Below are 25,354 nucleotides of genomic sequence, written 5' to 3'. Positions count from 1 at the left end.
CAGATACTGCCCCCCGCAGTATCTGGGGGAGAAAGTCGCTATCATAGGAACATATGTTCCGCCACACTAAAATGGCCCTTAGTGTGGAGCTCCTCCTGAAGGCGGAACTTGAGTTCCGCATACTCTCCTATCTATGAATTGATCACCATTTACAATCTCAGATTACAACTTAAAGCCAAAAAAAAGAAAAAACCAAACGATGGCAAAGAGCGATAAAGTCGTTGCAGAAAATGGCGTTCACCATCATGGCCAAGATGCATCTCTCAAGTGTCCTCCAGAACACCAAAAAGCAATCATTACACCGAAAGTTGGGCCGGTATTGAATCTTTGTGAGCGTGAGATTGAAGTCAGGCCACCGGGTCCTGGTGAGGTTGTTGTGAGGATCGCATGGACAGGAATGTGTGGCAGTGTGAGTTTTATTAGACCGCCCCCTTCTTGTCGCGATGCATAGTTGGGATTGTTCAATACTCATGTAATTCCACGTAGGACGTATCTTTCAGCATTGGCCCAAAGACGGGGTTCCCTGCGCATGATCATATTGCTGGTCACGAAGGCATCGGTCACATTGTACAGTCTCACGACGTAGCGCTCCTGCATCAACCGGTTGCCCTGAGATTTCTCGCATATACTTGTGAACGCTGCAAATACTGTCTTCGAAACCTTCCCGAGTCTTGCAGGCGGCAGATTGCGTTTCCGAAAGACTACAATGGCACATTTCGACAGTATGCGACTGTACCGTATTGTTCGGTTGCCCCTCTTCCCCCCTTCGTTTTCGATGGACGAGAGAAAGATCCAAAAATATACTCCTCAGCACTCTGCTCAGGATCTGCGGCAGTAAAGGCTACGAGAATGGCTGGGCTACGACCCGGTGACATCGTTGTGGTGTTTGGGATTGGAGGGGCGATTGGGCATTTGGTTGGACTCATAGCAAGAAATGTTCACAGAGCCAAGGTCATTGGAGTGGATGTTGCTTCCAAAGCTAGTCACCCCATCTTTGATCCTGCAAACCCTGGCGTGGTATGTGATAAGTTCCTTAGTGCCCCAGCGTCTGCGGATCAAGAGGACTCCTTTCGAAAACGAATTGCCCGAGTTTGTGGAGAGCTCGGAGCAATGAACAATAGATTCGACCACACACCCGATGCTGTGATCGTTTGCTCGAATCGCATATCAAGTTTCAAAGACTTGACAAGTTATATCTGTGACGGTGGCTCAATCATCATCGTTGGGTAAGTGATTTGCACACCGAGCTAGCGCCTTCAACCAACGTAACTAACCATATATAAGCAACCCATCAGATGGCGACCGGCTTTATTTTCCTATCCATGAGATATTGGAGAGACAGATCAAAGTCCAAGGGTGTTTGATGGGCAGTCGTGAGGAGATGTACCAGTGTTTGGAATATATTCACAGTGGCACCATTACACCCCACATCACTGAAGTTTGCTTGACGGACATACCGCAATATATGAGCCAGATTAAAACGCTTAGCACTGTAGGGAAAATTGTAGTACGCATTAATGGGCCCATTAATTAGAATGTAGATCGAAAAGAAAGTTTCTCGGGCCCTTTAACGTTGTTGAAACTTCAATCAAGTTTAACTTGAAATGCGTCTTCATTCATCGTCTACTTCAGTATCCGAAATCCGTCTCTGTTGGGAAGAAGTTATATAGATCGCCGGCAAACCCATAGTCAGCAGCGTTGAAGTTCTCAGCAGAGAAGTCCAAAGGCCAGTCCCCAAAAGAGCTAAATGGCAATATGGTGCTGAAGTCTCCACACTGCGCCTGCCAATCTACTGGCATTGGAACGAGCGGGACTTCTTCATGTTTCTGGGCTCTCGCGATCGACCCAGACCCGCCACTCGGGAGTGAAGTATTGTTATCACCCCCTCCAGATATTGGCAGACTTTCGGGTTGCTCTACAATGGTAGATGCTGAACCATCTGCAGCAGTTTTTTGTGCCTGGTTTACACTTGACTGTGGTCTGGAACATTTCTGAAGATTATTATAAATTCTCTTGGCAGGATTCCAAGAAGTTGACAGTTCATCCAACACCCTGAGGCAGAGTTTTATGTTTCCGGTGTTTTTCATGGGCTTCGCACTCTCCAATTTGTGGCTTCTGGTATTGAGGAACACTAAGATAGCAGACATCGTGCAATGCATTGCAGTAATGGGACTGAGACGGAAGCTCCCGAAGTTTTTGCGATATCTCGCTGCGACATTACATATATCTGTAGCAGCTTGAACGCTTCGCTCATAGGCGTCTACAACATTTCAGCAACTTGCTTGAGCATATTTCAAATGGCTATGGACAAGTTCTACTTACTTTGATCTCGGCCCTCTGGCAACATGGGCTTCATTAAAAGGAGGGTTGAGGTATGATATAACATGTGCAGAGTGTATACTGCTGGCTCGCTTTGTGGTACGCCGCTGTACTCAAGATTCAGTTCCTTGGGAAGATCATAATACCAATTTTTCAGATCTAAAATTGGTCTGGCAACAAAAGAAGCTCTTTGTTGAGAGCGCACTGTCGGCTTTGGGGAGTATCTGCAATTGGTAGTGAGAAACATGAAATATGCTATCAATTGCTAGCTCTTACAAAGTAGTTAAGGTTTTTTCGTTGATCTGTGCTAGACCAATTTGTGCTCTTTGAATCTTTCCCAATAGGAGCCGCCGTTGTTGAACAGGTGTAAGATTTATGTGAGAATCTTGTTTGAGTTCGACTGTGGGTAATCCAACATCAGCTTGAGAACTCTTTTTGATATCAGCTTAGTCTTTGTGTATTTTGTGGAGACATCTTGGTCTTACCAGCATCGTACACACTCTTCCTGTATACATTGATGATGATTTATCAATGATATAACACGTCCAGTAGATACGCCTCCGTAGCTCTATTTCATCTTCACTGAGCCAGGTTGCTTTGGAGGGGCTACCAGTATCGAAATTCAGCCCCATGTCCAGAGCCAGCTGGTGAGCCATCCCGGAATGTAACCAACCCACAGCATCTTTACCAACAGCCTAGTATTGAAGTCATCAGGTTTGAATATTCAATTGATTCGGATGTGTAAGTACATACAACATATACCACTCCCAGGATACACAGAGATTGGAGTGTCGTGATAGTTGGTCGTTGTAAATCAGAGTGCAGTAGAATTCGCGCCTTCTCTAAGAAAATATGACCTGCAGAGTTGGCGTCGGTAGGGTCAGATCGAGTGTCCTCTCGAAGACAAACTCGGCTACCACAAGCAAGTATGCAGTTCAATAGAAGAGGACTGAAGTATCTACCGTTTGAGGAACGACCCTCACGGAAGAGCTGCTCGTCCACGGCTTGAGCCCAAGGTTGCTCCCACCTAAAGTATGCATCAATGAGTTCATCTTCTAGATCTCCAGAGATAGCGTGCTCATTGATGACATTGCTATAGATTGGGTTGCCAGAGTGTCTTGGATCTGGCTCTGTTATGTCCGAAATTGATTCACGCCTTTCGGCAGCGTTCTTTTCAGCCATTTCGAGCCTACCGCTTGCCAGACCAAAATACCTCGCTTCGCCATCCCTGTCGAAGTTCATTGAAGCATCCCGTGATAAGCTACCGGGGAGTCCTGTTCCGGAAAGTGGCTGCTGAATCATTGTTGATGATGTGTTTGAAGTAATTTCCGATTCTAGTTTCTCTGCAATGGAACTTTGCACATCCATAGATTGTGTCTTGATTGCATTCTCCAGTAAATTCACACGCGCACGCAGAAGGTCAACGTATGATCGAGAAGCAGGACGTCGCCCGTCTTCCGAATAGATGCATTGCAGAGCACGCTCACTGCACCGCGAGCAACATGGCATTTTGCCATCACACTAAAGGTTTCGAAGTTAGATAAGATTGATCCTACCGAGCCTTGACCAGTGATCTTAGGTATAGTAAGGGTAAGTTTGTCGTACCTTTGCCCTCCGCTTCCGGCATGCTCCACAAGCGGAAGTGGTATTCTTGCGTTTCATGCTGATCACGTGGTCCTCTGACACTGCCCGACTTCATAGACTACCGGCTTCTGGGTGGCCAATGTCAGGAAAATTTGTTAGCTACAGGGAAAAGTGAAGATTCGAAGCATGAGGGGAGTGGTAGCGGGGATGGGCAGACAAAGCGGAATATATGTTGCGCCCTCCAAGATGCTAACTGCATTCAGTTACCATTGATCAACTAGTCATTGTAGTACATTGGTACATTTTAAGACAGGCCTTGCGGGCATCGGGGAGAACAAGAGAATATAAATAGTCGAACAGAACGCAAAGGTGAAAATGAATTTTATATGCGGAGTCGAACATTGCCCCTCGTTCTTTCATCTCGCAAACTATCGAACTTAAACAAGCCCAGAATGCCTTCAAGGAAAGAATACGCTTACCCAGGCTTTGGAGAAGCTGCCCGCAAATCCCACTGGTATTCCTCCGCTGTGCGAACGGGAGACCAAATTCACTGTGCTGGCCAAGGTACGTTGCATGGTCATGTTATTCCTATTTCCTATTTCCCGGGGCCTACTTTCACTCAAGTAGAAGGATTAATCGAAGAATTATTAACTTAAGCTATAGGTGGATATCTCGAGTCTACTGGCAAATGCGCTACAGATCTCGTTGAGCAGATTGACCTCGCCTTCGCGAATGTCGACAAATGTCTCAAGGACGCTGGTGGTCAAGGATGGTCACAGGTCTATCGGATCAACTCATACCACATCCAATTGAACGAGACCGCACAAGACGCGATGGTACGGAATTTCAAGAAGTGGATGGGCCCATCTGACTCCCATCCCACCTGGACATGCGTCCAGATTGGCAGACTTGGGCAGGACGATATGTTGGTGGAGATCGAGGTCTCTGCCTTTGATCCTGAAGGAGCCAAAAAGGAGGGAACTCACTGAGAATGAATAAAATTGAAATGGATCTTCTATAGCCAAGAAAGAACTTTACGTTTTCACGATACAAGATCTATGTTCGATGTACATGAGCATGTGAACCTAGGTACTCGCAAATTCCCAGTGCGACAAGCAATGAGACGCCTTTAACATGATAATAATACACAGAATAGAACGGTAAAATGATGCCAAAGTCAAAGCGGTAATAGCCCGGTGGATCATCTGTGTATATTTCTTCTACCTTTAGATATCATACAACCTACAGATTGAATACCAGGGACAGCTTTACCTCGCGCATAGAATGACATGGACAGGCGAGCATAAGATACACCGAGGTAGCTTTTGAAGAGACCAAAAAATTGTCTATTTAACTGGAATTTCACTTGGTGCTATCGGATGTGATCCGATGCACCCAAGTGATTGTTTGCTGAACTTCAACCTGACCAACCCAGCTTGCGTCCCTAGAATTCTTTCCTACCAATATGTCGAATTTGACACCTGAAGGTACGATCCATTGCTTGAGCAAAGGATCATATATGCCCATGCTATATGCATCGATATCTATTTCTACTTCACATTCCTGTGCAGTTTGAAGTTTCGGGGTCTTCGTGAATCCACAAAGAGTTTTCAACGGCATGCTGAGTGGTGGGGGTGAGGCTGGCGAGAAGAAAGCGAGAATGGTCTCGGCGGTGGGGATCTCATTTCCACCGGTATTTTTGACCCTAAGTTGCACTTTGAGGGATTGCTCTGGGGTTAGCAAAGACCTGGCGATCTTCACGTCCTTGAGCTCGAATGACGAATACGAGAGGCCATAGCCCAGGGGAAACATTGGCTCCAATCTCAGAAAATCCAGGTACCGGTGGCCTATATGAATACCTTCAGCATAGAGGCTGGACGTATCAGCACCGGGTTCCAATGGGTTCATTGTACCAGGACTGTGCTCAATGCGCTGAGGGTAAACAACCGGTAGCCTCCCGCTGGGATTGAACAGACCGCAAAGAACATCTGCTGCAGCGTTTCCAAGTTCCTGCCCTTGGTACCAGGTATAGAGAAGTCCCTGCACTTTATGTATCCAAGGTTCCAACTTCACAGGCGTCCCAGCTTGAACAACAACTATGGTCCGCGGACATACGTTTGCGACCTCCTCGATCAATCGACATTGCTCGCCGGGTAGCTCAAACTGAGGGATATCTTGACCCTCAGTCTCCCATTCCTTGTCTCGGCCAACAACAACAATGGAGACATCGCTGTCGCGACATACCTGTGCAGCCTCAGACGGAAGATCCGATGTCTCAAATTCTTGGTATCCAAATCGAATCCCGGCGAACTTATTCTCCATTGGCCGTATGCGCTCATCTAGTGATCGGTCGAGCTGTCGGTCGTGTGAATGACCGTTGATACGAATCTGATACTCTTGGCCTTCGTTTAAGTGAATATCGCAAATGGTTTCCGGGGAACCATAGGTGAAGAATAGTGTTGCATCTTCACGTAGCTCGCCACCTTCGGACAGCACCTCTTTGCCATCAACATACAACTTCGAGGGACCAATACTTGCCAGCGATACGCGGTGGAGACCAGTAGTTTTTGGCTTGAGGATCGTACGGACGGCAAAGTTGAAGTCGTAATCATTCGGTATCTCGCGCGGGCGGTCACCGAAAGACATAAAATAGAGGTCATCGCTGGAAGTTGTTAGTTAGTACATTGTTTGTCTGCATTTTGCGAAACCTTTGCCGCTTACATATGTGTTGTGGCAATCGGTGTTCCAGACTGTTCGTGCCCATGCCGCCAATCAACCGCACCTCCCCCTATTCCTGTGTCCGGGTCTCGACATTGCGTTGAGGGGGAAGTCGGGACATAACGGTTAACCTGTGCGCCAGAATGATGGGCAATTTCAGTCTTACATCCCCCGAAACGGTCTTTGATACTGTTAAGCACCGAAGTCCAGTAAGGCGCTTTGATGTAGGAACTTCCTCCACCGCCTGCGACGATCCTTTCGCCATTGGGGCCGACGATAGCAATCTTCTTAAATTCATCATTTGGTCGGATTGGTAACGCATTGTTCTCATTTTTCAGTAGAACGATGCCTGCGCTCGCTGCATGACGAAGCTTCGCAGCTTGTTCTGGCTTGTTCAAACAGACCTCACCGTTATCCGTTGGGTTTTCAAAACGGCCGCTTCTTTCCAGAAGACCAAGTAGGTGCCTTGCTGATTCATCAATCTGGCTGATTTCCACCTCTCCTGCCTTGATGAGAGCCATTACTGCCTCGAGTGTTCTCTTAGATGGCGGTCCAGGCATCTCTAGATCAAGACCTGCCTGTATGGAGGGCCCTACCGATGTAGTACCTCCCCAGTCACTCATAAACAGACCGTTCCATCCCCATTCTTTGCGGGCGATATCAGTTAACAGCTCGCGGGAGCTATCACAGTGGTGATCATTGACTTTGTTATACGCGGTCATCATACACCATGGATCAGCATCTCGAACAGCCATCTGAAAAGGCTTCAAGTAACATTCCCTTAGTGCACGGGTTGGGATAACTCTATTGCCATGAAAGCGATCGAGCTCTGAATCGTTCCCTGTGAATGGAATGTGAGAATGCAGGTCAGTTTCTTTGGGAATCAGACTCACCGACGTAATGCTTCAATGTAGCTCCGATACCCTGCGATTGTATTCCTTGCACCAGAGCAGTAGCAAGCTTGCCGGAGTGGAATGGGTCATCTCCATAGGCTTCAAAGTTGCGACCACCTAGAGGATTCCGGGCCAGGCAAATTGTAGGGCTAAGAAGGACAGATGCAGACTTGGACTTGGTCTGAGATTGCTTAGCCTCATCGTTTAACTTCATCGTCACCGGAATACTTACTTCTTCGGCCAACAATTCGCCCATCTCTCGAAGGATATTAACATCCCATGTTGCACCAAGGCTGACGCCAGATGGTAGAAAGGCAGCAGGCACGCCTTCTCCGAAAATTTCACCTCGAGCTCCTGAAGGGCCATCAGATAACTGGTTAACTTTGGTTAGTCAATTTCCTTTTGAAGAAACTTTCAAGAGAGATGGCACCTTTATGTTAGGTATGCCAATGCGATCCACCTCTGCAGTACGCCATGTTGATTTGCCGGCAAGAAATGAAATCTTTTCTTCCAGCGTGAGTTGCGCGACTAGATTGTCAATGTCGATAGCCATTTGAGTAAGATCGCAAAAGCTTGCGCATTCGTACAAACATCTGCAGATTTTCAACTGTTATCTATTCAAGCAGCATATAGGGGACTTGTGTTCCGGTAATGGATTGGTAGGAGATCTACACCAACGGGTATTCTAGTGCGGAATTTAAATTCCTACGTTGAGTTTCTTAGTTCGACGCATTAAACTCCTCTGGCGTCAATTCATAGTGCGGAACATATGTTCCGCTCGGTATCTATCCTTCTATGTGTGGGTCAACATAGCATAATTCAGCTTGACAAACAAGTCTGCTGATAAATTGAAAAATATTCAGTGCAACTTATCATTTATTTGAAGATGGCTCTCCAAATCTTCTCACGCTATACTTCAGCCTCACATCACACATTATTAGATTATCATGTTGGGCATTTTGTACGATACTCCCGTGGCTTATGTGCTACGCCGCCTGGGAATCAGAGGATCTCTCCGCTTTCCTGAAGAGCGACAAGATTACGACGTGATCGCAGCTTCTGGGAACTGGCGAAAAACATTCCCAACAGACAGCATCTCTCAGACTGTTCTATCCAACAATGGGACAGATTCTGAAGTCCAACCGGCGACTACCTCGATGCCCGTGGACTTAGAGAAGACAGTAGCATGCCCTCCCAAACTATCATCCGAACAGAGGCTTACCGTGGTCGATTGGTATGGCGATGGCGACCCAGAAAACCCCCTCAATTGGTCTGTGTGGAAGAAACTCATGGTCGTTTTCACAATCAATTACTGCTCGACAATGGTGTACATGTCAGCGTCCATCTACACCGTAGCACAGCCCGAGGTTTCACAGATATTTGGAGTTTCAATTACAGCAGCCAGTCTTGGACTCGTCACCTTCATTTTGGGATATGGCATTGGCCCTTTATTCTTTTCGCCCATCTCGGAATTGCCAGGCATAGGCCGTAACATTCCCTACGTCGGGGCATTAGCAATCTTCGTTGTCATCTCTGTGCCAACGGCTCTGGCGCAGAACTTCGCGGCACTACTTGTGTTGCGATTTCTACAGGGTTTCTTTGGATCTCCTGTGCTTTCAACAGGAGGTGCTTCCCTCACGGATATTTGCAACACCTATCAAAAGCCGTACTATCTGTACTCGTGGGCTATATTCTCGCTGGCAGGACCGTCACTCGGGACGATCATCGCAGGCTACAGCGTGCCAATCTTGGGTTGGCGCTGGAGTCTTTGGGAAATTGTTATTGCTGTGGGTCCGGGTCTACTCTTCTGCGTAAGTGAAGCAACAAGCAAAATACAATGATCTTTCGTCTAACAAACGTTAGCTCTTTCTTCCAGAGTCTTCAGCAACGAACATACTTCATCGTAGAGCGCGCCGACTACGAAAAGTGATGGGAGATGCGACCTATATCTCGGAGGCTAATATCAAACTTGCTAACTCTACGGTGGCAAGCCGTTTCTACTCAACCCTCGTTGTTCCATGGAAGATAAACGCCCTAGACCCGTCCATATTGTTCACCAGCTTGTACATGGGTCTCTTATACGCAGTGTTCTATTCCTTCTTCGAATTCTTCCCTTTAATCTATGGCGGAATTTACGGTATGAGCACTGGACAGGTTGGTCTCATGTTCTTGTCCGTGATAGTTTCCGTCATCATCGCTGGCATTCCTTACAATGCCTTTGTCTATTTCGTGATCAACCCCTCGCTCCGAGAGGGCAAGGAAATATCACCGGAAGGTCGCTTGCTACCTGCTGTCATCGCATCTGGTCTAATTCCAGTGGGGATGTTCATCATTGGATGGACATCTAGGGCGTCTATACATTGGTTTGTCTCATCGATCGGGGTTGGTCTGGTCACTGGAGGAGTGATCGTCATCTTGCAATGCATTTTTGTCTACATTACGCTCGCATATCCTCATTATGTTGCGTCGTTGTTTAGTGGAAATGGCATTGCAAGAGCTGTTGTAGCATCTGGCGGTGTGCTTTGGTCGCATCCGATGTACGAGTCACTGGGAATCAACTGGTCAATGACATTATTGGGATGTTGCTGCGCGGCCTGCGTTGTTGGGATTTTTGTATTGTTCAAATATGGTCATATTCTGAGAGCGAAAAGCAGATTTTCAGGTTAATGTTAGTAATAGAGAAGTAATTCGTTTTTAGAATAATAATATTTTCATTCAAACACCTCCTTCAAGCTCAGGGTGCATCTAGGAGCACAGTATGAACTTCTAACTAATGCTATCTCCTACTCTGATCTTATGACTACCTAGGTACCGTTGTTCCCATACTTGAGCAGTTGGGAAGGGTTTGAACTCCTTTGCTCGTATCTGTATATAAATTTCAACTCGCTCTGAGAATTGGCAGGATAATGATGAGTAACTGCACGATCAGTATTTCCATCACGCTCCCGGACCTTGTTTCCTCACCCCCGTCACCTCACCCCACTAAACCATAGCGCCCATTTTACACTCAAAAATAAATTAAAACCATCGGGATCTTCTCAGTAGCCACATTCCACAAATTGTGAAAACTGTGGAGAAACTTTCCATTGCCTATTTCGGCACGGAGGTGGCCACTCCTGTTTACAATGGTCATTTGACGATGGGAAATCGATGGTATTGCGGAGTTAAATTGGAGGAGTTTATCGTGTACTACAAAGGCTACAGGGGTTGATCATGTTGCGATTTTGCTTTCAAGGTAAGAAGTGGGTATAGTAGATGGTTGTGGCTGAGAGACAGAGATGTATATTTCTCGATCGATACGGTACGCAGGTACAAACCATGTATGTACATGTACGTCTACCTACCGAAGACTCAAGATGAAAATCCGGGGTTTCTAGAAACACCCGTCACGCTGGACAGGGATCATTCGTCCCAGATTTTCCGTCTCTGAAAGCCGACCAAGGTCTTGGCCCTTTCTGAATCCATAGAAGCAGAGCATTTCATTTCAGAGGCATAGTTAGTATCATTTGGATGCGGAAGTGCCTTCGCCGCGCTGTTTCGGGTAGACTATCAAAACTATAGCTTCAACTTTTATGTTTAAATAGTCTGATCTCCGCTGGTTAGGAAATTTCATTCAGACATCGACAAAGACTAAGTTTCTTCGCTCATCATGAAGTTTGCATCGATTCTCCCTTTTGTGGCTTTGGCCACCGCGCTGCCGGCTTCGAATGAGGTGGTACAGCGTGCTTCGATTTCCAAGGTTGACGGAACGAAGTTCAATATCGATGGCGTTACAAAATGTGTGTTGCCTCGGTCTTTTGCTGTAACTGATATTAACATGTTATTGCAGACTATGCTGGGACCAACAGCTACTGGATTCCATTCCTCATGAATAACAACGATGTGGATACTATCATGTCTCATCTTCAGACCGCAGGGCACAAGATCCTACGTATCTGGGGATTCAACGATGCGAAGTCGAATCCGGGGTCTAACACTGTGTACTTCCAGCTCTTCTCAGGTAGTAGTGCCACTATCAATACCGGTGCTAATGGATTGCAACGTCTTGATGCAGTTGTGAAGGCCGCCGAGAAGTATGGTATCAAGTTGATCATCAACTTTGTCAACAGTAAGTGTCAGTATCCAGTTACGATGACTTGACTAACTTATCATTGTAGACTGGACGGACTATGGCGGAATGGCTGCGTACTTCTCCGCTTGCGGGGTGAGCAGCAATGAGCAATGGTACACTGCGGCTAAGTGCCAAAGCCTGTACCAAAATTATATCAAGACTGTTGTAGGGAGGTACCGGACCTCAACGGCTGTTTTCGCCTGGGAACTCGCCAACGAACCCAGATGCAAAGGATGCAAAACATCTGTCCTTACAGACTGGATCCGCAAGACATCAGACTACGTGCGGTCGCTAGACTCGGACCATATGATCACTGCTGGTGATGAGGGTTTTGGTCTCGCTGGTGACGGATCGTACCCATATCAATTCGGGGAGGGCATCGACTGGGAGGCCAACCTGGCACTCCCCAACATATCATTTGGTACTTTCCATTTGTATCCAAGCTCTTGGGGTGTCTCCAACTCATTTGGTAATGGTTGGGTTACTGCTCATGCGAAAATATGCAAGAAGCTGAATAAGCCGTGCTTGTTTGAAGAGTACGGCGTCACCAACGCACAAGAGCACTGTCCGGTGGAGAGTGAGTGGCAGAAGACCAGTCTTGCAGCCAAGAATGATGGTATGGCCGGCGACCTTTTCTGGCAGCTGGGTGATACGATTCCCAGCACCGGCCAGCAAACGCATAACGACGGCCATACCATTTACTACGGGAGCGCAGATTGGAAGTGCTTGGTTGATGAACATATCAAGAGGATTGGTTGACGGATGAAGCAAGAATTTCAAGTCTAGTAACGCCTGTACTCCTTATTGTTTCAAAAGTTATTGAAAGTTATCGTATGTAACTGTGCCTCTCGCATTGGTACGAACCCCGCATGGGGACATGATCCTTTGGTTACCTTTCTCGGAAGCCGTCAGGCTGTTTCCACCTTACCCAGCTTCCTTAAGCGCCAATGTTGATTGATTCGTAAAAGTTCATTGCAGAATTACCACACATAAACTCGTTTGTCAGTAATAATGCTGCACGACAAGAGTACGTAGTGGTATGATGTCAACAAATAGTGTTGGCTTGTGGCAGTGAACCCAATACACGATGTGGCGAGACTGCCGCTAGTCCGTAATCGGAAGTCGATGGTGGGTGGTTGGCATGAATTTACACGATGCCTTTATCTTCGACGAGATGTCCCCTGGTCTTGTACCCGCGAATATCGACAATCGTTTCATCTCATTTGGAGATTTTCTTCCGCGCCCCAGGAAAATGATGTTCGGATGATGGAGCACTTGAAGGAGAAAGCACGTGGATATATCTATCCAGTACTGTGTCGCTATGGGTCGGGCCGAGCAACCTCAACCTTACACATCCTTCCGTCTTGCGCAAACGACGAGTGCACTATTGTACAGGCATAGCCCATCCATGAAGACCCCACAGTAAGCGCCGTCATTCAGTTCCACGAAACTTTCCTAGCTAATACTGAAATCCGTAGTAGGAGAGGCTGGCCAACGCCAATCGCCGGCCATGTCTCGCTTGGGGCCGACTTGCTACGCCGCATTGGCGGCACCTGCATTGCATAGGTGAACTGTCAGTTCTCCTCTCAGCTCAGCGGCTAGAGTGAGTTCGAGGCCTTATAGCCTTGCGCCATATTCGCAAACACTTTGCCAGCCGGTTTTTATCGCGTCTGCTCTGCCACTCGCAGCTAGAGTTAATTGACTTCTTCGTCAATACCCTCTGTGCGCTCTTCTGCTCACGCGGTGGTACAGAGATCCTGCGCAACATCTGAGGTGCTGGGAGGATCCATCTTACGACAAACGCCAAACGCAGCCACAGCTACTTTCGACTAATTTGCGATACGTCTCTGGCCAAAGAGGGGCTACATAGTGCAGGCAACAACTCGTGCGAGCTGGGCTTCAGCCTAGGGTGTGCAGGCATGGCCAGCGATCGACGACCACTCATCAGCGAGTCATCCGATTTATCTGATACAACCGCGAACAACACACCCGCATTGCCATCGCTAGGCTTCGGTCGACATTCGCATTCCATCGGATTCGAACTTCCGCCCTATGTATCACCACCGACGAGCCCGCGACGGCCGGGATACTCGCGAATTGCGAGCGACACAACAGCTGTCGATCGAGGGACACCCAGCATAGTACACGAGGAAGATGAAGGAGACATCGCGGATAGCTACGTTCAGGTTAGGCGGGGGACAACTGGACTGGGCATAGCAAACGAATCTACACAAAGTTCCGCCGTCAACAGTCGAAGAGTGTCGGTACATTCGCTCTCCAGGGTTCCTGTGGGGTCGAGGAGGGCGTCCATAAACCCAATAACGTCCAGAACCCCGGATACTTTGAGTCCACCAAACACCGGGGACCCTTTATTCGGCGGGTTTCCCAGGGACTCGCCAGAAACCACACCAGATCTTAGAAGAGAGCGATTCAGTCCCCGAGATACCCCAGGTGGTTCATATGAAGAGTTCAGAACAAGCAGGAGTTCGCTACATGCGAGGGGACTTAGTGGAGGAAATGAGGACTATCAGCAGTATCTACACGATCAGGATACCGACCGATTGAACCCAGGAGCGCCATCTATACGATCTGCATACGACAGTGCGTATCTTCATACCTACAGGATTCTTATAGCTGACCACGTACAGAGAATTTCCGGCCAAGGGAAGAATGTCCGACCGCAAAAGATTTCTACATGTCACGATTCTCTTGGATCTCCGTCTGCATCATCGTTATATGTCTATTTTCCACCATCTTTTCCGGCATCTTCCTTGGAATAGCATTGAAGAAGCCACGATGGGGTCGCACGATCACGTCAAAGGGGTCATTCAAGCCAGCCGATGCGATCTTACTTACCTCGATCATGGCCAAGCTCATTGAACTGTCTTTTGTAACCTCGTTTGTTGCATTCTTAGGGCAGGTGCTCAGTCGTCGGGCATTCATGAAAGAGCAAGGCCGGGGAGTGACACTCTCAGAATTGAGTATGTGGCGGTGGGTGGTGCAACCAGGCACGCTTATAACGCACTGGGAGACGATGAAGTACTCTGGGCTTTCTGTCTTGGGTATTCTTAGCCTTCTCAGCGCTGTCTTGGCCACGTTATATACACCAGCGGCCACTGCATTAGTTCAGCCAGCATTGAGTAGCGGCAAGCTTGAGTTCAGGACCTTGAAGGGACGATACCGCGCCGACTTTGCAAACTCCAAATACATCTCCAACACCTGTCCTACCCCTATTCGATCTGATCCGGACCACGGGGGCTCTACGTGTCTTCAGATCGAGCACGCAGGTCAAGGGTACCATAATTATCAACGATACTTGGCGCACTGGGACTGGGACGTTCGGAATGGGAACGGAAGTACGGAGCAAGATAAACGACCTCCTGGCTTCGGTTTGCTCTACGAGAATACCACTGTCTGGGGGCAATGGATCAACATCATAGATACCAAGGAAGAGTCCAGGAAACACAAACGAGCAATCAACAATATTTCGCTAGCGATGCCGCACGCTGGCGTCTTCGCGGCCGCCCGAGACCAAAGGAATGACATCTTACAGCCTGATGAACTCAATTCGGAAGGCGTCTACTCCCTACGTGCATCGGTGCCTTCGCTAGTTATGAATGTGCTATGCGCTAACATGGAAGCCGACGAGCTGAAACCGATCATCTACGAAGAGTGGAATACGGGCGAGATCATCAACACTACTACTTGGCAGCGAGGAAACGTGATGGATAATGCCACTACGATCAATACCACAAAGGTCGATGATATTTTCGGATGGACGAAGAAAGATAAGAAGGGAATGACGGACTATCCACCAGTGTTTCCTAAACTTCCTCAGCCTTTCAACACGGTGTTGAACCATACTAGCCTCGCATGGGGCCGGGAGGCAATATATCTTCTCGGCCAGGGCGGTGCAGATTATGGATCTAATCATGAAGGAGAGTACGTATTGTGTAAGATGCATGTCTCTGTCACACCTCATTGCAGCACTCGCTACAACGCAACCGGCTCAGGTGGTTCGATGGAAGCTCTGTGCGAAGACCCTGATGATAAGTTGGCATATATCAGATCCAACTCTAGTGCTACCAATGGCGTTCCTGTACCCGATTGGCGCGACGTCGGATTCGACTGGGCTAATTCTATGTCCTTGGGGACCGGTCTAATGAACGGTGACGCCAGCAACTCTAGGCTTCTGACCCAACTCATCCTGAGTAAGGATGATAAGGGTGACTATGACCTTAGTTCAGGCTTGCCTAGTGTGGGAGAGGCACTTGCAGTTATGTCGGGTTGTACGGTCTTGAAAAGCACTTTGGACGCCCGGCTTTCAGACGGATGGGTAAGTACCGATGTTTCCACGATATCGTCCAAGGACACTGTGAGCTGACAAGAAGCCTAGAAATTCCCCCGCGCCATGCTCGAGGAATATCAGACCCAAGAGTTTAATGCATCCCTTGTCGCGCAACAATACGCCTCAGGTGGAAACGGTGACGCCTCCCGTGCATGGAACATAATTCTTCTCCTTGTATTCCTCATGAATATCTTCGTTCTCATCTACTTCCTCGTCCACCGGGGTCTGGTAACCGACTTCAGCGAGCCCCCAAACCTCTTCGCCCTCGCGGTAAATTCCCCTCCTTCACAGCTCCTCGCTGGAAGCTGTGGCGGTGGTCCAGAGGGAAAACAATACTTAGTTAATTGGTTCGTTAATACGGAAGGTGACCATTTGTACATGGAACCCGGCGAGAAGCCAGTCGTAGGTGCCGCCTACGTCCCGCACGGCCACCGACATGCTCATTCCCACCTTCACATGCACCCACCAGCTCAGACCAGCGACAAGGTCGGGTTCTTCGCCTCTATAACCGATAAGATAAACAAGTTGCGACAAGAAGGGCTACACATCGGGCCAAGAAAGCAGCAACAACCCCTGATGCGACCCGCCAGCGTTGTTGTCGAGCCGAATTATGAAATGGAGGATGGACATACCCGGACGCAACGAAATTATGCGAAGCTGGCGAAGAGGACGAGCATGCTATGATGCTCATCGACTAATATGGTTATGGAACTAGAAAATGACTACTTTATGTATGTCTTTTCTCTGTAATGTCTCAATTAATAATCTAATGATATCCTGTTCGGTCTTGTTGATCGTTCTTTGGGCGGAATCGCCCGTTTTGACGCTATTTACATTTGCTGTTTGATGTGATGGAATTTGATGTGCGAAGTGATGCTGCGTTTCTACTCTAGATGGATCCTCGCAGAACCTATAAACGATGAGTCTAAGAACAACTAGACTTCCGCCTTCTCCCCGGAGATATCAATGATTGAGAAACCCACGACTACAATACGAGAGCGATTAACTCCGTATGCTGTTCGAGCCGGTGGGGCCACGGGCCGACGACTACTGTGTGACTATTGACAGCTGACGTCGCCAAAGTCGTTATTGGGCGCTTCACTCACCATGTAGCTGTACTACAATGCACGACCTTCCATAGATTCGTAAATAGATATGTCTATCAACATCACTGCACTACCTATTTCCGAATACAGGCGGACATTGCTAGGACGAGTGCATGAGTGATGCTTCGGCTTAGCAGATGTTTTCCCCGATAAGGCTACCGGCTGGAAGGATAACTAACAGAACATGGGGTTGATCTAATAATGGAAACGGACATGCGAACGGATGGTCTGCGAACGACAAATCTCCAGATCGATATTTACCAGTTGTAAGATATCGATGATAGAACATTGTGGGTCTTGTACAAAGTGAGTTCTTCAAACATTAAGCATTCGTGAATTGAGGGGGTTTCCAACTGCTCTCACAGCCTCGAGGTTCGGTTAGGACTGAGAAGGCTAGCTACGAGGACCATATATGTGGTGATGTCATACCCTCAACTCCACCCACGTTATTCCCGCATGTACGGCACCATCCACCCCCAACCCACGACGCTCAAGTCCGTAGAGCCGCAAATGCTTTCGCCTTCTCCAGATCTCCCACCATCGGACAAACTTGTTTCGTCTTAATACACCCATTATCGACCAGGGAAACTACAACGACCAAACATTTCCGACAACACTTTGTCTGCCATCCCGCAACAAAGTCACCACCGCATGGAATGAATCGCATTCAGGCTAGTCTGGCAGCCAGCCTTCCTCCGCAAACTTACATGGTACGCAATTGGCAGCCTGACGACGTGCAGCACGCCTGTTGAGAAAGTCAGCCGTACTCTGTCGTACACGCGAGCATTCGATCGCTTGTTTGCTGTGGCGTGTTCACCGGAGGACCGGGGGGGCTGTTTATCTTTTAGGTCGTGGCATCCCCACCCTTTGTTACTCGAAAGCTTCTGGACACACTCCTAGGGCTCCTTTGGATTGGGATTTCTGAAGTTATTGTCGATTGTGGGGGAGGAGAGGGATTTATAGCGAAAGTTATAACTACAACAATACTTGTGGGTGATCCCAAATATTTGAAATGTCGTCCGTGTCTCTGATGTCCCTAGCTAACGGACCTGCGCGCAGGTTGACTCAGATCTTTCACAACACCCATATATCCTAAAAGCTGCGTCGCCACTCGACGCCCCGCGACATGTCGAGCGCCCAAGACTTCGCGTCCGACCCGAAGAAGAAGGAGCGACCCTACTCGCCAGACGACCAGATCGAAAACATGGCGGATCGCAGAAGCTCACCTACTCTGCAAGATGCCACTCACCGACCCTCCGTCATCGTGTCAGCAGCCGAAAGAGCACGGCGCAACATGAATGCGAAACTGGCGAATCCTCTGCAAGACTACACGTACGGCGAGCTTCGGAAGATGGGTCGAGCGTATGCGTACGAACATGCTATCGCGGAGAAGGACGACGTAAGGGCTTTCGAAATCGGTGCGTGTTTGGCGAGGGATGCGGAGGATTTGAGTAGGGCGAAGGAGTTGGGGATCACGGATGAAGAGTTCGAGGTTTTGGAAAAGGAGAACACGCATAGGTGGAGTCAGCCGTTTACGTTGTACTTGGTTATTCTACTGTGTTCAACTTGTGCGGCGGTACAGGGAATGGGTGCGTATGTCCGGCGCATATTGGATGAGATGGAAATGCTGACGATACGGGTGTAGATGAGACTGTCGTCAACGGCGCACAGCTCTTCTTCCTGGGACAATTCGGTATCGGTGGGACGGAGCCGCATTCGACGTGGCTTGCGGGACTTGTGAATGGCGCCCCGTATATGTGTTGCGCTTTTGTGGGATGTTGGCTCACTACGCCGTTTAACAATTGGTTTGGACGTCGAGGTACCATCTTTATCACTTGTCTCTTCAGCGCCATTGCTTGCTTCTGGCAAGGCTTCGTCAACGTAAGGATCTTGACATTTCGTTGTATGTCCCTTGCTAATTTATGCAGACATGGTGGCATATGTTCATTGCCCGCTTCGCCCTAGGTTTTGGCATCGGTCCCAAATCAGCTACGGTGCCCATTTACGCTGCAGAATGCGCGCCACCAGCAATCCGTGGAGCCCTTGTAATGCAGTGGCAGATGTGGACCGCTTTCGGTATAATGCTAGGTTATGCTTCTGACCTGGCATTCTACACCGTCCCCGACAAGCCAGGCATCGTCGGTCTGAACTGGCGCCTCATGATGGGCTCTGCCATGCTCCCAGCGGTCATCGTGTGTATCTTCGTGTTCTCATGTCCAGAGAGCCCTAGGTGGTACATGTCGAAGGGACGGCACGCGAGCGCATTCGGTGCAATGACGAAGCTGAGGTACAACAAGATTCAAGCGGCACGGGACCTATTCTACATGGCGGAGTTGTTGAAGGCAGAGGAGAACATGAAGATGGGACAGAGCATGGTTAAGGAGCTGTACACCGTGCCACGAAATCGTCGGGCACTGTTAGCTAGTGAGATCGTCATGTTCATGCAGCAAGTGAGTCTTTCTTCCATTCCTTCTCCAACCCCCCCCCCAGAATCCATCACTAACACGCGATGAAACCCCAGTTCTGCGGCGTAAACGTAATAGCCTACTACTCCTCGTCCATCTTCGTCGAATCCGGTTTCGACAACCAATCCGCACTCGCCGCCTCCCTCGGCTTCGGCGTCATAAACTTCCTCTTCGCGATCCCGGCCATCTACACCATCGACACCTTCGGCCGGCGCAACCTCCTCCTCACCACTTTCCCCCTCATGGCCCTCACCCTCCTCTTCACCGGCTTCTCCTTCTACATCCGCGAGGGCTCCACCGCGCGCGTCGCCTGCATCGCCCTGGGCATCTACCTCTTCGGCATCGTGTACTCCCCCGGCGAGGGCCCCGTTCCGTTCACCTACAGCGCGGAGGCGTATCCGCTGTACGTCAGGACGATCGGGATGTCGCTCGCGACGGCGACGACTTGGTTCTTCAACTTCGTGCTCTCGATCACGTGGCCGTCGCTCGTGAGTTCTTTTAGACCGCAGGGCGCGTTCGGGTGGTACGCTGCTTGGAACGTCGTCGGTTGGGTCGCGGTGCTGCTATTCATGCCTGTACGTCTTTCCGCCCCCTCCTCCCCCCTTTCCAAAACACCCCACCACGCATTTTGTGACACACAACTAACAAACAACCCCACAGGAAACAAAAGGCAAAACCCTCGAAGAGCTCGACCAGATATTCAGCGTGCCCACGCACATCCACGCGCGGTACGGCCTCCGCCAGATACCGTACTTCTTTAAGCGATATATCCTCTGGCAGAATGTGGAGCCGGAGAAGCTGTACGAGAGGGATGTTGTCGGGGAGAGGGGGAACGAGGATGAGATGCAGGTTGTTTGATGGTTCTGATTTGGCAATTTAGGGGGTTTTTGGGGTTTTTGGGAGTTTGGTGAAATGATGTTATGAGATTATGATTTGGTTTGGTTTTTTTACTTTGATACCCCTAGCGAAAGGTCGTTCGTTGGTTTGTTCATTCGTTGATGATGTATTTGTGGGGTATGTACTGTATGATATGATAGTCCTTTGCCTCTGCCTGCTTTGGATTGTATGGCATATGTCTACGACTTTTCACTTGTCAACCTGAGATACTTCCATCTCACTTCAGCCCTGTACAATTGCGCTGGCCCTGGACCCTTAATCCACCCATGTAGTGTTGATATGAACCTCCCCATGAGAGGACAGAAATGGCCTTGTGAGCACCTCAAGCGGCCAAAGATTCCTGATATTTGATTGCAGTTTCAGCTAGAAACCAAGAGTCACTCAAGTGGACTCTACCAATGTCCCAGCCGAGTCAACCTCCCCGCATCGCGCGAGGGATCGCATACACATCAAGACGCCGCGTCTCCCAAATCCACATGGGGATGCTCTTGGCGCAGCATCCCCAGAGTTTTCCCTTCCCTCAAAGATCATATCCAATTTCAGTCTTCGTTCAGTCCTCCTCAACGACCTCCTCCCCGTAATTCTCCTCCTCCTTCTCATCGTCAATAGCCTTCGAAGCTGCAGCACCTCCGGCGGCCGCTTTGTCTTCCTCCATCTTTTGCGTGAGGAAGGTGTTTACGTTGGCTTGGAGGTCTGTTATTGAGTTTGTGAGGGTTGCGAGGTAGGCTGTTCGGTCGGATGTGCTAGGTTTGGCTGTGGTGGTGGGGAGAGAGGGCGTGCTGGTTATGGTGTGGGGTGTGGAGAGGGCTGGGGAGGAGTATGTTGCTGCTGGTGATGCCATTGTTGGACGGCGTGGTTGTTTTTAGGGTTGGGTTGTAAGGTTTTGTGAGGAATGTATGATTTGAAAAGAGAGAGATTCGTGAAAGTTAAAGTTGAGATGAAGCTTGTCCCTCCCCCACAATGTTTAAACATCAGTTGGTCCCGCACTAAACCGAGACGGGGATGGGCCACACCAGCCGCATCAGCCATCCAACGTCGATCAATCGTCTAGCGTTCATCCCAGCTCATCTCATTAGACTCCAACCCAGTTCCATCTCATCTCACCTCACGTCTCCTCTGTGGACTCAACACTTCATCTTCTCCTCCTTTCTCGTTGTATTTCCAGCCATTATCCCCCCCAATTGTACGATTATCTTCGACGCCTCATGCTGGCCATGATCACATCACATTTAGCCAATATCCAGTCACTCTCCCCTTGTTCCCTGCACACTTAACGCTCAGCCCTGTCCCATATCACCCACCGCCGAACCGTGGGTAACAGTCCGGTCACACAAGACACAACCAACCACGGTCAGGACCGCAACCCTTATCCAGGTGCAAGGTCTGGGACCAACAGCCAGAGACCATGCAGTCCTCTTCTCCACCCCCTCAGACACCCACGATTCAACGGCCGGACCCGCTCGACGACTCAGATTCAGACAGCTCCCAGGTCACCACCCACCGTCGCTCTCCCTTGCCTCCTCGCTCCGTCACCTCCCCGACGAACAGCACCACCAAACTGCTGCCACAGAACTACTCAAGACCGGGCGCAATACAAACCACCTCCTCCCCCCGCACCGATCTGCCCCTGCGCGCAGACGAGCATGCAAGCCAACCCGAACTCGGCGCGCGTCTAGGCCACCGTCCACGCCAACGATCTCAAGGCTACTTCGAGCCCTCCCTCCCTTCCAATTCCTCCTCTGCGATGTCCTCCCAGAACAACCTTTCCGCCTCCCAGATCGCGGCCCAGGCCGCCATGCACGTGCAGAACGCGCAGCACATGAGGAAACGCTCCACGACCATTCCTGAGCCCGGGAGCAACAATGCGGGGCCGCCGGGCAGCAGAGGACAGCCACCATCGAGCCCCCCGCCACTGCCTGGATCGCACTCAATCACCTTCAAGACGAATGGGATGACGTATCAGAATGGGACGATGGGAACAGGGAGATCGGCTGCGACGACAGCTGCGAACGCTGCGTTTCCTAGATCTCCTCTCAGCTCGCCGGGAATCCAACAGCCTGGCCAGCAGGAACATACGTCACCGAAGCCTGCGCCGCCACCGGCGTCGTTGGTGCAAGAAACGTTACCCTTGAAGCCGGTCAAGGAGAAGGGTAGTAAGATGAAGTTGTTCTCCAAACCGAAGAACATCAGGACCGACAAAGATGCTCATTGGGATAAGAGGAACCAGGCCCTGCCGTCGCCGGGCAAAATTGGCATTGGCATCCACAGCTCGCAGGCATTGAATCGCATGATGAGCAGCCAGTCGACAACGAGCTTGGTGGATCCGTTGGGAAGCAGTGGTGCATCGCTGTATTCGACAGCTAATGGCTCGACCTCTACCTTGGTTCCATCGATCCCAGAGAGAGAAAAGGAGAAACACAAACATCACTTTCTGTCGCGGCAGAAGCACAAGTTGAAAGAGAAGGATGATCATATGTTACCTCTATCTTCAGCAAGCAGCACTTCTCGATTAACCGACCCGAGCGCTACACAACCATTATATTCATTCGCCGCGCCTGCATCGCCAGCCCCTGGAAGTTCCTTTGCGAACTCGGTAACTGGGTTGGACCTAAGACATGGCGGTCGACACTTGCGCGAGAAGAAGAAGGCAGAGAAAGCAGCTGCTTATTTAGATCCTTCTCTAGAGCCTCCATTCCGGGAACGCAATCAATCTTTCAGCACAGAGCGATCGGAATGGCCATCTATATCTGGTAGCTTAGGCTCGACGCCTGGCGGAGGATTGGGCGCTTCACCAGGCACCGCGTTGACATATTCAAGTGATGCAATGTCGACTTTGGGGCATGCGTTTGGAATTGGAGGATTATCGCCTGACGATGCATGGCCACTGCTTAAAGCAAGATTATTGCAGATCTTTGAGGGCGAGGACCCGCGACCGCCTGTGGAGGACTTCAATGCTCTCGTGGCCGTTCATGTGAAGCGATGCATTCAGAAGCGCTCTCCGATCCTTCTCATAGAGGACCTTGGGGAACTCCTCACCACGGGATTCTCCTCTCTCGACCAAACCCTGCGCCATGTCCCAGACGATCGCCTCATTCCTCATTTGGTGGAAATGTGGCTGGTCGTCTTCACCACCATCCTCCCTTTCCTACAGGCCGTATTCCTCCCACTCGATCTTGAGTTCCGCGGCAAAGGCATTATGAGCTCCTCTGCCGCCGCCGACTTTTGGGGCGTCCTGCTCCCAGACGAGATGAACACCAAGTCTCCGGAAAATAAGAACATCCCCATTCTTGGTGAGCTGGACGTCCGCCGCATCACACTCCTCACCTTCCGCGACACCGTCATCCTTCCCCGAAACGACACTCTTATGGCCATCTTCTCCCGCCTCTCCCTGGAAAACCTCAACGCCGGCCTCGAATCGCCCTCTCCAATCCCCGTATCCACAGCTTCAGATCAGCAACTCCGCCCCGGCACCGCAGGATCCACGAGCGAACTCCACGTCGGCGGCTCCAGCCTAAACTCAACATCCCAAGGCTCAACCTCATACCTCGAATCCGCCCACTCCATGACCTCCTCCACCACCCTCGCCTCCTCCTCCCGGTCCCGCGCAACCTCCAACACCTCCGCCGGCTCCTTCTCCGCACACTCCACCCACTCCGTCCCGACCAACAACCTCCTCTCCGCGCCACCACCCGCCAGCCTTCCCCCCGCAATGCGCCCACAACCCATGGACTCCGCCAAAGTCACCGAGACCGTCGGTCGCATGCTCCAGTGCGTCAGCGTGCTCGTCAGCCTGCAGTCCGGCGACGAAGCCCAGGAGAAGATGTCCAGACTCAACAAGGAACTCAAGTACAACTGGCTCGGGCGAGGCCGCACTGGAAGACAAAGGCAAGGGTTCGTGGGACCCAGGAGGGGCGGGGGAATCACGTTGGGTCTTCCGCCTGGTGGTATTGCCGCTGTCGCTGCTGCCGTTGGCGGTGGAGGCGGTATTCCCGCTTGATCTGTGGTGGGAAGATTTTAAGCCAATGTTTTCTCTTTTTCATCGTAGGGTTTCATGGCGTGTGTTGGATATGGGGATTCGGTATGGCAAAAGGGATATGTATGGATGTAGAGATAGGAAGGCAGGCGTAGGCAAGTAACGTCTGGCAACGTTGTCGGGTATTGAGCGGATTAGCGATGGGCCTCATGAATGGGGGAAATCACGATAGATTCTTTAGATACCTCAGCTTTGGGTAACTAGCTACCTTTGAAATCATACAAAACACACTACACACCGTCATGGCCATCACATAAGTAATCACCATGTCCATCCGCGACCTAAATGTCGAAAGAAACAATAGACTCCATCTTTGGTATTCGCATAACTATAAAATCACAACATCCCTACTCTCCTTTATCTCTCCACCTTCCAACACTTCTCAACATCTCAACTCCAAACCACACTCCCCACACCCCCCCTCTCCCACTTCCCCTTCCCTCCTCCCGCACCTCCTCCACCACCACCAGCACTCCTCCCAACACTCCCCCTCAAACACCCCGAATGCACGACACTCCCATCGGGGAAAACCCTAATCGCCGACCCCCCAAACCTCTTATGACAAACCCCACAATGCCTCTCCTCGGAAATAACAACCCTTCGATTCCTGCCACCCGGCTTGTGCTTCTCACCCCCCCTTTCATGGGAGACATGCTCGTCACCGAGGAGAAGCCTTGACTCCACGGCGCGGTAGTTGACGTCGAGGAGGCGCGCGACGATGCGGTCTTGATTGAGGCGCTCGTTTGCGGCGCGGATGCGGCCGCGGAAATAGGATGTCAGGTCTGCGACGGGGAGGGTGGAGGGGATGAGGGAGAGGGTTGTTGAGGCGGGTAGGCGGGCGCCGTGTTTGGAGAGGAGGGAGAGGGCGGGGGGCCAGTTT

At 50.1% G+C, this 25,354-nt stretch overlaps 10 protein-coding genes across 10 annotated transcripts; 7 read left to right on the top strand and 3 right to left on the bottom strand.

Annotated features, from left to right (window-relative positions):
- Positions 1–199: 199 nt before the first annotated feature.
- BU24DRAFT_478035 (GroES-like protein) lies at positions 200–1,581 on the top strand (the record flags this gene model as incomplete). The annotated part of the gene is made up of 3 exons (XM_033533021.1): positions 200–409; positions 487–1,226; positions 1,285–1,581. The coding sequence occupies 3 exons, from the start codon at positions 200–202 to the stop codon at positions 1,532–1,534; spliced, it is 1,200 nt and encodes a 399-aa protein (XP_033385345.1). The 3' UTR covers positions 1,535–1,581.
- BU24DRAFT_448773 (uncharacterized protein) lies at positions 1,538–4,088 on the bottom strand. The gene is made up of 6 exons (XM_033530911.1): positions 3,925–4,088; positions 3,073–3,840; positions 2,805–3,014; positions 2,596–2,750; positions 2,323–2,543; positions 1,538–2,260 (listed from the first exon to the last, which is right to left on the bottom strand). The coding sequence occupies exons 1-6, from the start codon at positions 3,979–3,981 to the stop codon at positions 1,629–1,631; spliced, it is 2,043 nt and encodes a 680-aa protein (XP_033385344.1). The 5' UTR covers positions 3,982–4,088; the 3' UTR covers positions 1,538–1,628.
- A 267-nt stretch (positions 4,089–4,355) lies between these two features.
- On the top strand, positions 4,356–5,016 carry BU24DRAFT_478033 (L-PSP endoribonuclease family protein; the record flags this gene model as incomplete). The annotated part of the gene is made up of 2 exons (XM_033533020.1): positions 4,356–4,467; positions 4,567–5,016. The coding sequence occupies 2 exons, from the start codon at positions 4,356–4,358 to the stop codon at positions 4,890–4,892; spliced, it is 438 nt and encodes a 145-aa protein (XP_033385343.1). The 3' UTR covers positions 4,893–5,016.
- Positions 5,017–5,265: 249 nt separating this feature from the next.
- Positions 5,266–8,067, bottom strand: BU24DRAFT_478030 (glycoside hydrolase family 3 protein; the record flags this gene model as incomplete). The annotated part of the gene is made up of 5 exons (XM_033533019.1): positions 5,266–6,565; positions 6,655–7,462; positions 7,515–7,695; positions 7,747–7,887; positions 7,945–8,067. The coding sequence occupies 5 exons, from the start codon at positions 8,065–8,067 to the stop codon at positions 5,266–5,268; spliced, it is 2,553 nt and encodes an 850-aa protein (XP_033385342.1).
- Positions 8,068–8,671: 604 nt separating this feature from the next.
- On the top strand, positions 8,672–10,181 carry BU24DRAFT_343854 (MFS general substrate transporter; the record flags this gene model as incomplete). The annotated part of the gene is made up of 2 exons (XM_033523384.1): positions 8,672–9,325; positions 9,378–10,181. The coding sequence occupies 2 exons, from the start codon at positions 8,672–8,674 to the stop codon at positions 10,179–10,181; spliced, it is 1,458 nt and encodes a 485-aa protein (XP_033385341.1).
- A 923-nt stretch (positions 10,182–11,104) lies between these two features.
- On the top strand, positions 11,105–12,384 carry BU24DRAFT_387911 (glycoside hydrolase family 5 protein; the record flags this gene model as incomplete). The annotated part of the gene is made up of 3 exons (XM_033524988.1): positions 11,105–11,293; positions 11,344–11,514; positions 11,672–12,384. Exons 1-3 carry the CDS (start codon positions 11,164–11,166, stop codon positions 12,382–12,384), a joined length of 1,014 nt encoding a protein of 337 aa, XP_033385340.1. The 5' UTR covers positions 11,105–11,163.
- A 929-nt stretch (positions 12,385–13,313) lies between these two features.
- On the top strand, positions 13,314–16,980 carry BU24DRAFT_141896 (uncharacterized protein). Its single transcript, XM_033521141.1, has 3 exons — positions 13,314–14,226; positions 14,274–15,961; positions 16,022–16,980. Exons 1-3 carry the CDS (start codon positions 13,545–13,547, stop codon positions 16,655–16,657), a joined length of 3,006 nt encoding a protein of 1,001 aa, XP_033385339.1. The 5' UTR covers positions 13,314–13,544; the 3' UTR covers positions 16,658–16,980.
- Positions 16,981–18,283: 1,303 nt separating this feature from the next.
- On the top strand, positions 18,284–20,402 carry BU24DRAFT_344793 (putative MFS sugar transporter; the record flags this gene model as incomplete). Its single annotated transcript, XM_033523417.1, has 5 exons — positions 18,284–18,668; positions 18,725–18,960; positions 19,008–19,529; positions 19,601–20,119; positions 20,205–20,402. 5 exons carry the CDS (start codon positions 18,284–18,286, stop codon positions 20,400–20,402), a joined length of 1,860 nt encoding a protein of 619 aa, XP_033385338.1.
- Positions 20,403–20,991: 589 nt separating this feature from the next.
- On the bottom strand, positions 20,992–21,282 carry BU24DRAFT_460098 (uncharacterized protein; the record flags this gene model as incomplete). Its single annotated transcript, XM_033531790.1, has 2 exons — positions 20,992–21,096; positions 21,121–21,282. The coding sequence occupies 2 exons, from the start codon at positions 21,280–21,282 to the stop codon at positions 20,992–20,994; spliced, it is 267 nt and encodes an 88-aa protein (XP_033385337.1).
- Positions 21,283–21,564: 282 nt separating this feature from the next.
- Positions 21,565–24,775, top strand: BU24DRAFT_420032 (HbrB-like protein). The gene has a single exon (XM_033527373.1). The coding sequence runs from the start codon at positions 21,847–21,849 to the stop codon at positions 24,436–24,438; it is 2,592 nt and encodes an 863-aa protein (XP_033385336.1). The 5' UTR covers positions 21,565–21,846; the 3' UTR covers positions 24,439–24,775.
- Positions 24,776–25,354: the final 579 nt, after the last annotated feature.

The sequence above is a fragment of the Aaosphaeria arxii genome, assembly GCF_010015735.1.
Source record: "Aaosphaeria arxii CBS 175.79 unplaced genomic scaffold BU24scaffold_3, whole genome shotgun sequence".
Classification (NCBI taxonomy): Eukaryota; Fungi; Ascomycota; class Dothideomycetes; order Pleosporales; genus Aaosphaeria; species Aaosphaeria arxii.
The sequence above is the reverse complement of the archived record's forward strand: the minus strand, read 5'-3'. Positions and strand labels throughout refer to the sequence as shown.

What these genes read in the sequence shown, in the direction of transcription:
- BU24DRAFT_141896 (XM_033521141.1), top strand. Translation starts at nt 13,545, where the DNA reads ATGGCCAGCGATCGACGACCACTCATCAGCGAGTCATCCGATTTATCT. An exon ending in TATACGATCTGCATACGACA is followed by an intron (nt 14,227 to 14,273) that starts GTGCGTATCTTC and finishes GACCACGTACAG; the next exon opens with AGAATTTCCGGCCAAGGGAA. An exon ending in CCCGGCTTTCAGACGGATGG is followed by an intron (nt 15,962 to 16,021) that starts GTAAGTACCGAT and finishes CAAGAAGCCTAG; the next exon opens with AAATTCCCCCGCGCCATGCT.
- BU24DRAFT_420032 (XM_033527373.1), top strand. Translation starts at nt 21,847, where the DNA reads ATGCAGTCCTCTTCTCCACCCCCTCAGACACCCACGATTCAACGGCCG.
- BU24DRAFT_448773 (XM_033530911.1), bottom strand. Translation starts at nt 3,981, where the DNA reads ATGAAACGCAAGAATACCACTTCCGCTTGTGGAGCATGCCGGAAGCGG. An exon ending in GCCGGAAGCGGAGGGCAAAG is followed by an intron (nt 3,841 to 3,924) that starts GTACGACAAACT and finishes CGAAACCTTTAG; the next exon opens with TGTGATGGCAAAATGCCATG. An exon ending in GAAGAGTGTGTACGATGCTG is followed by an intron (nt 2,751 to 2,804) that starts GTAAGACCAAGA and finishes GATATCAAAAAG; the next exon opens with AGTTCTCAAGCTGATGTTGG.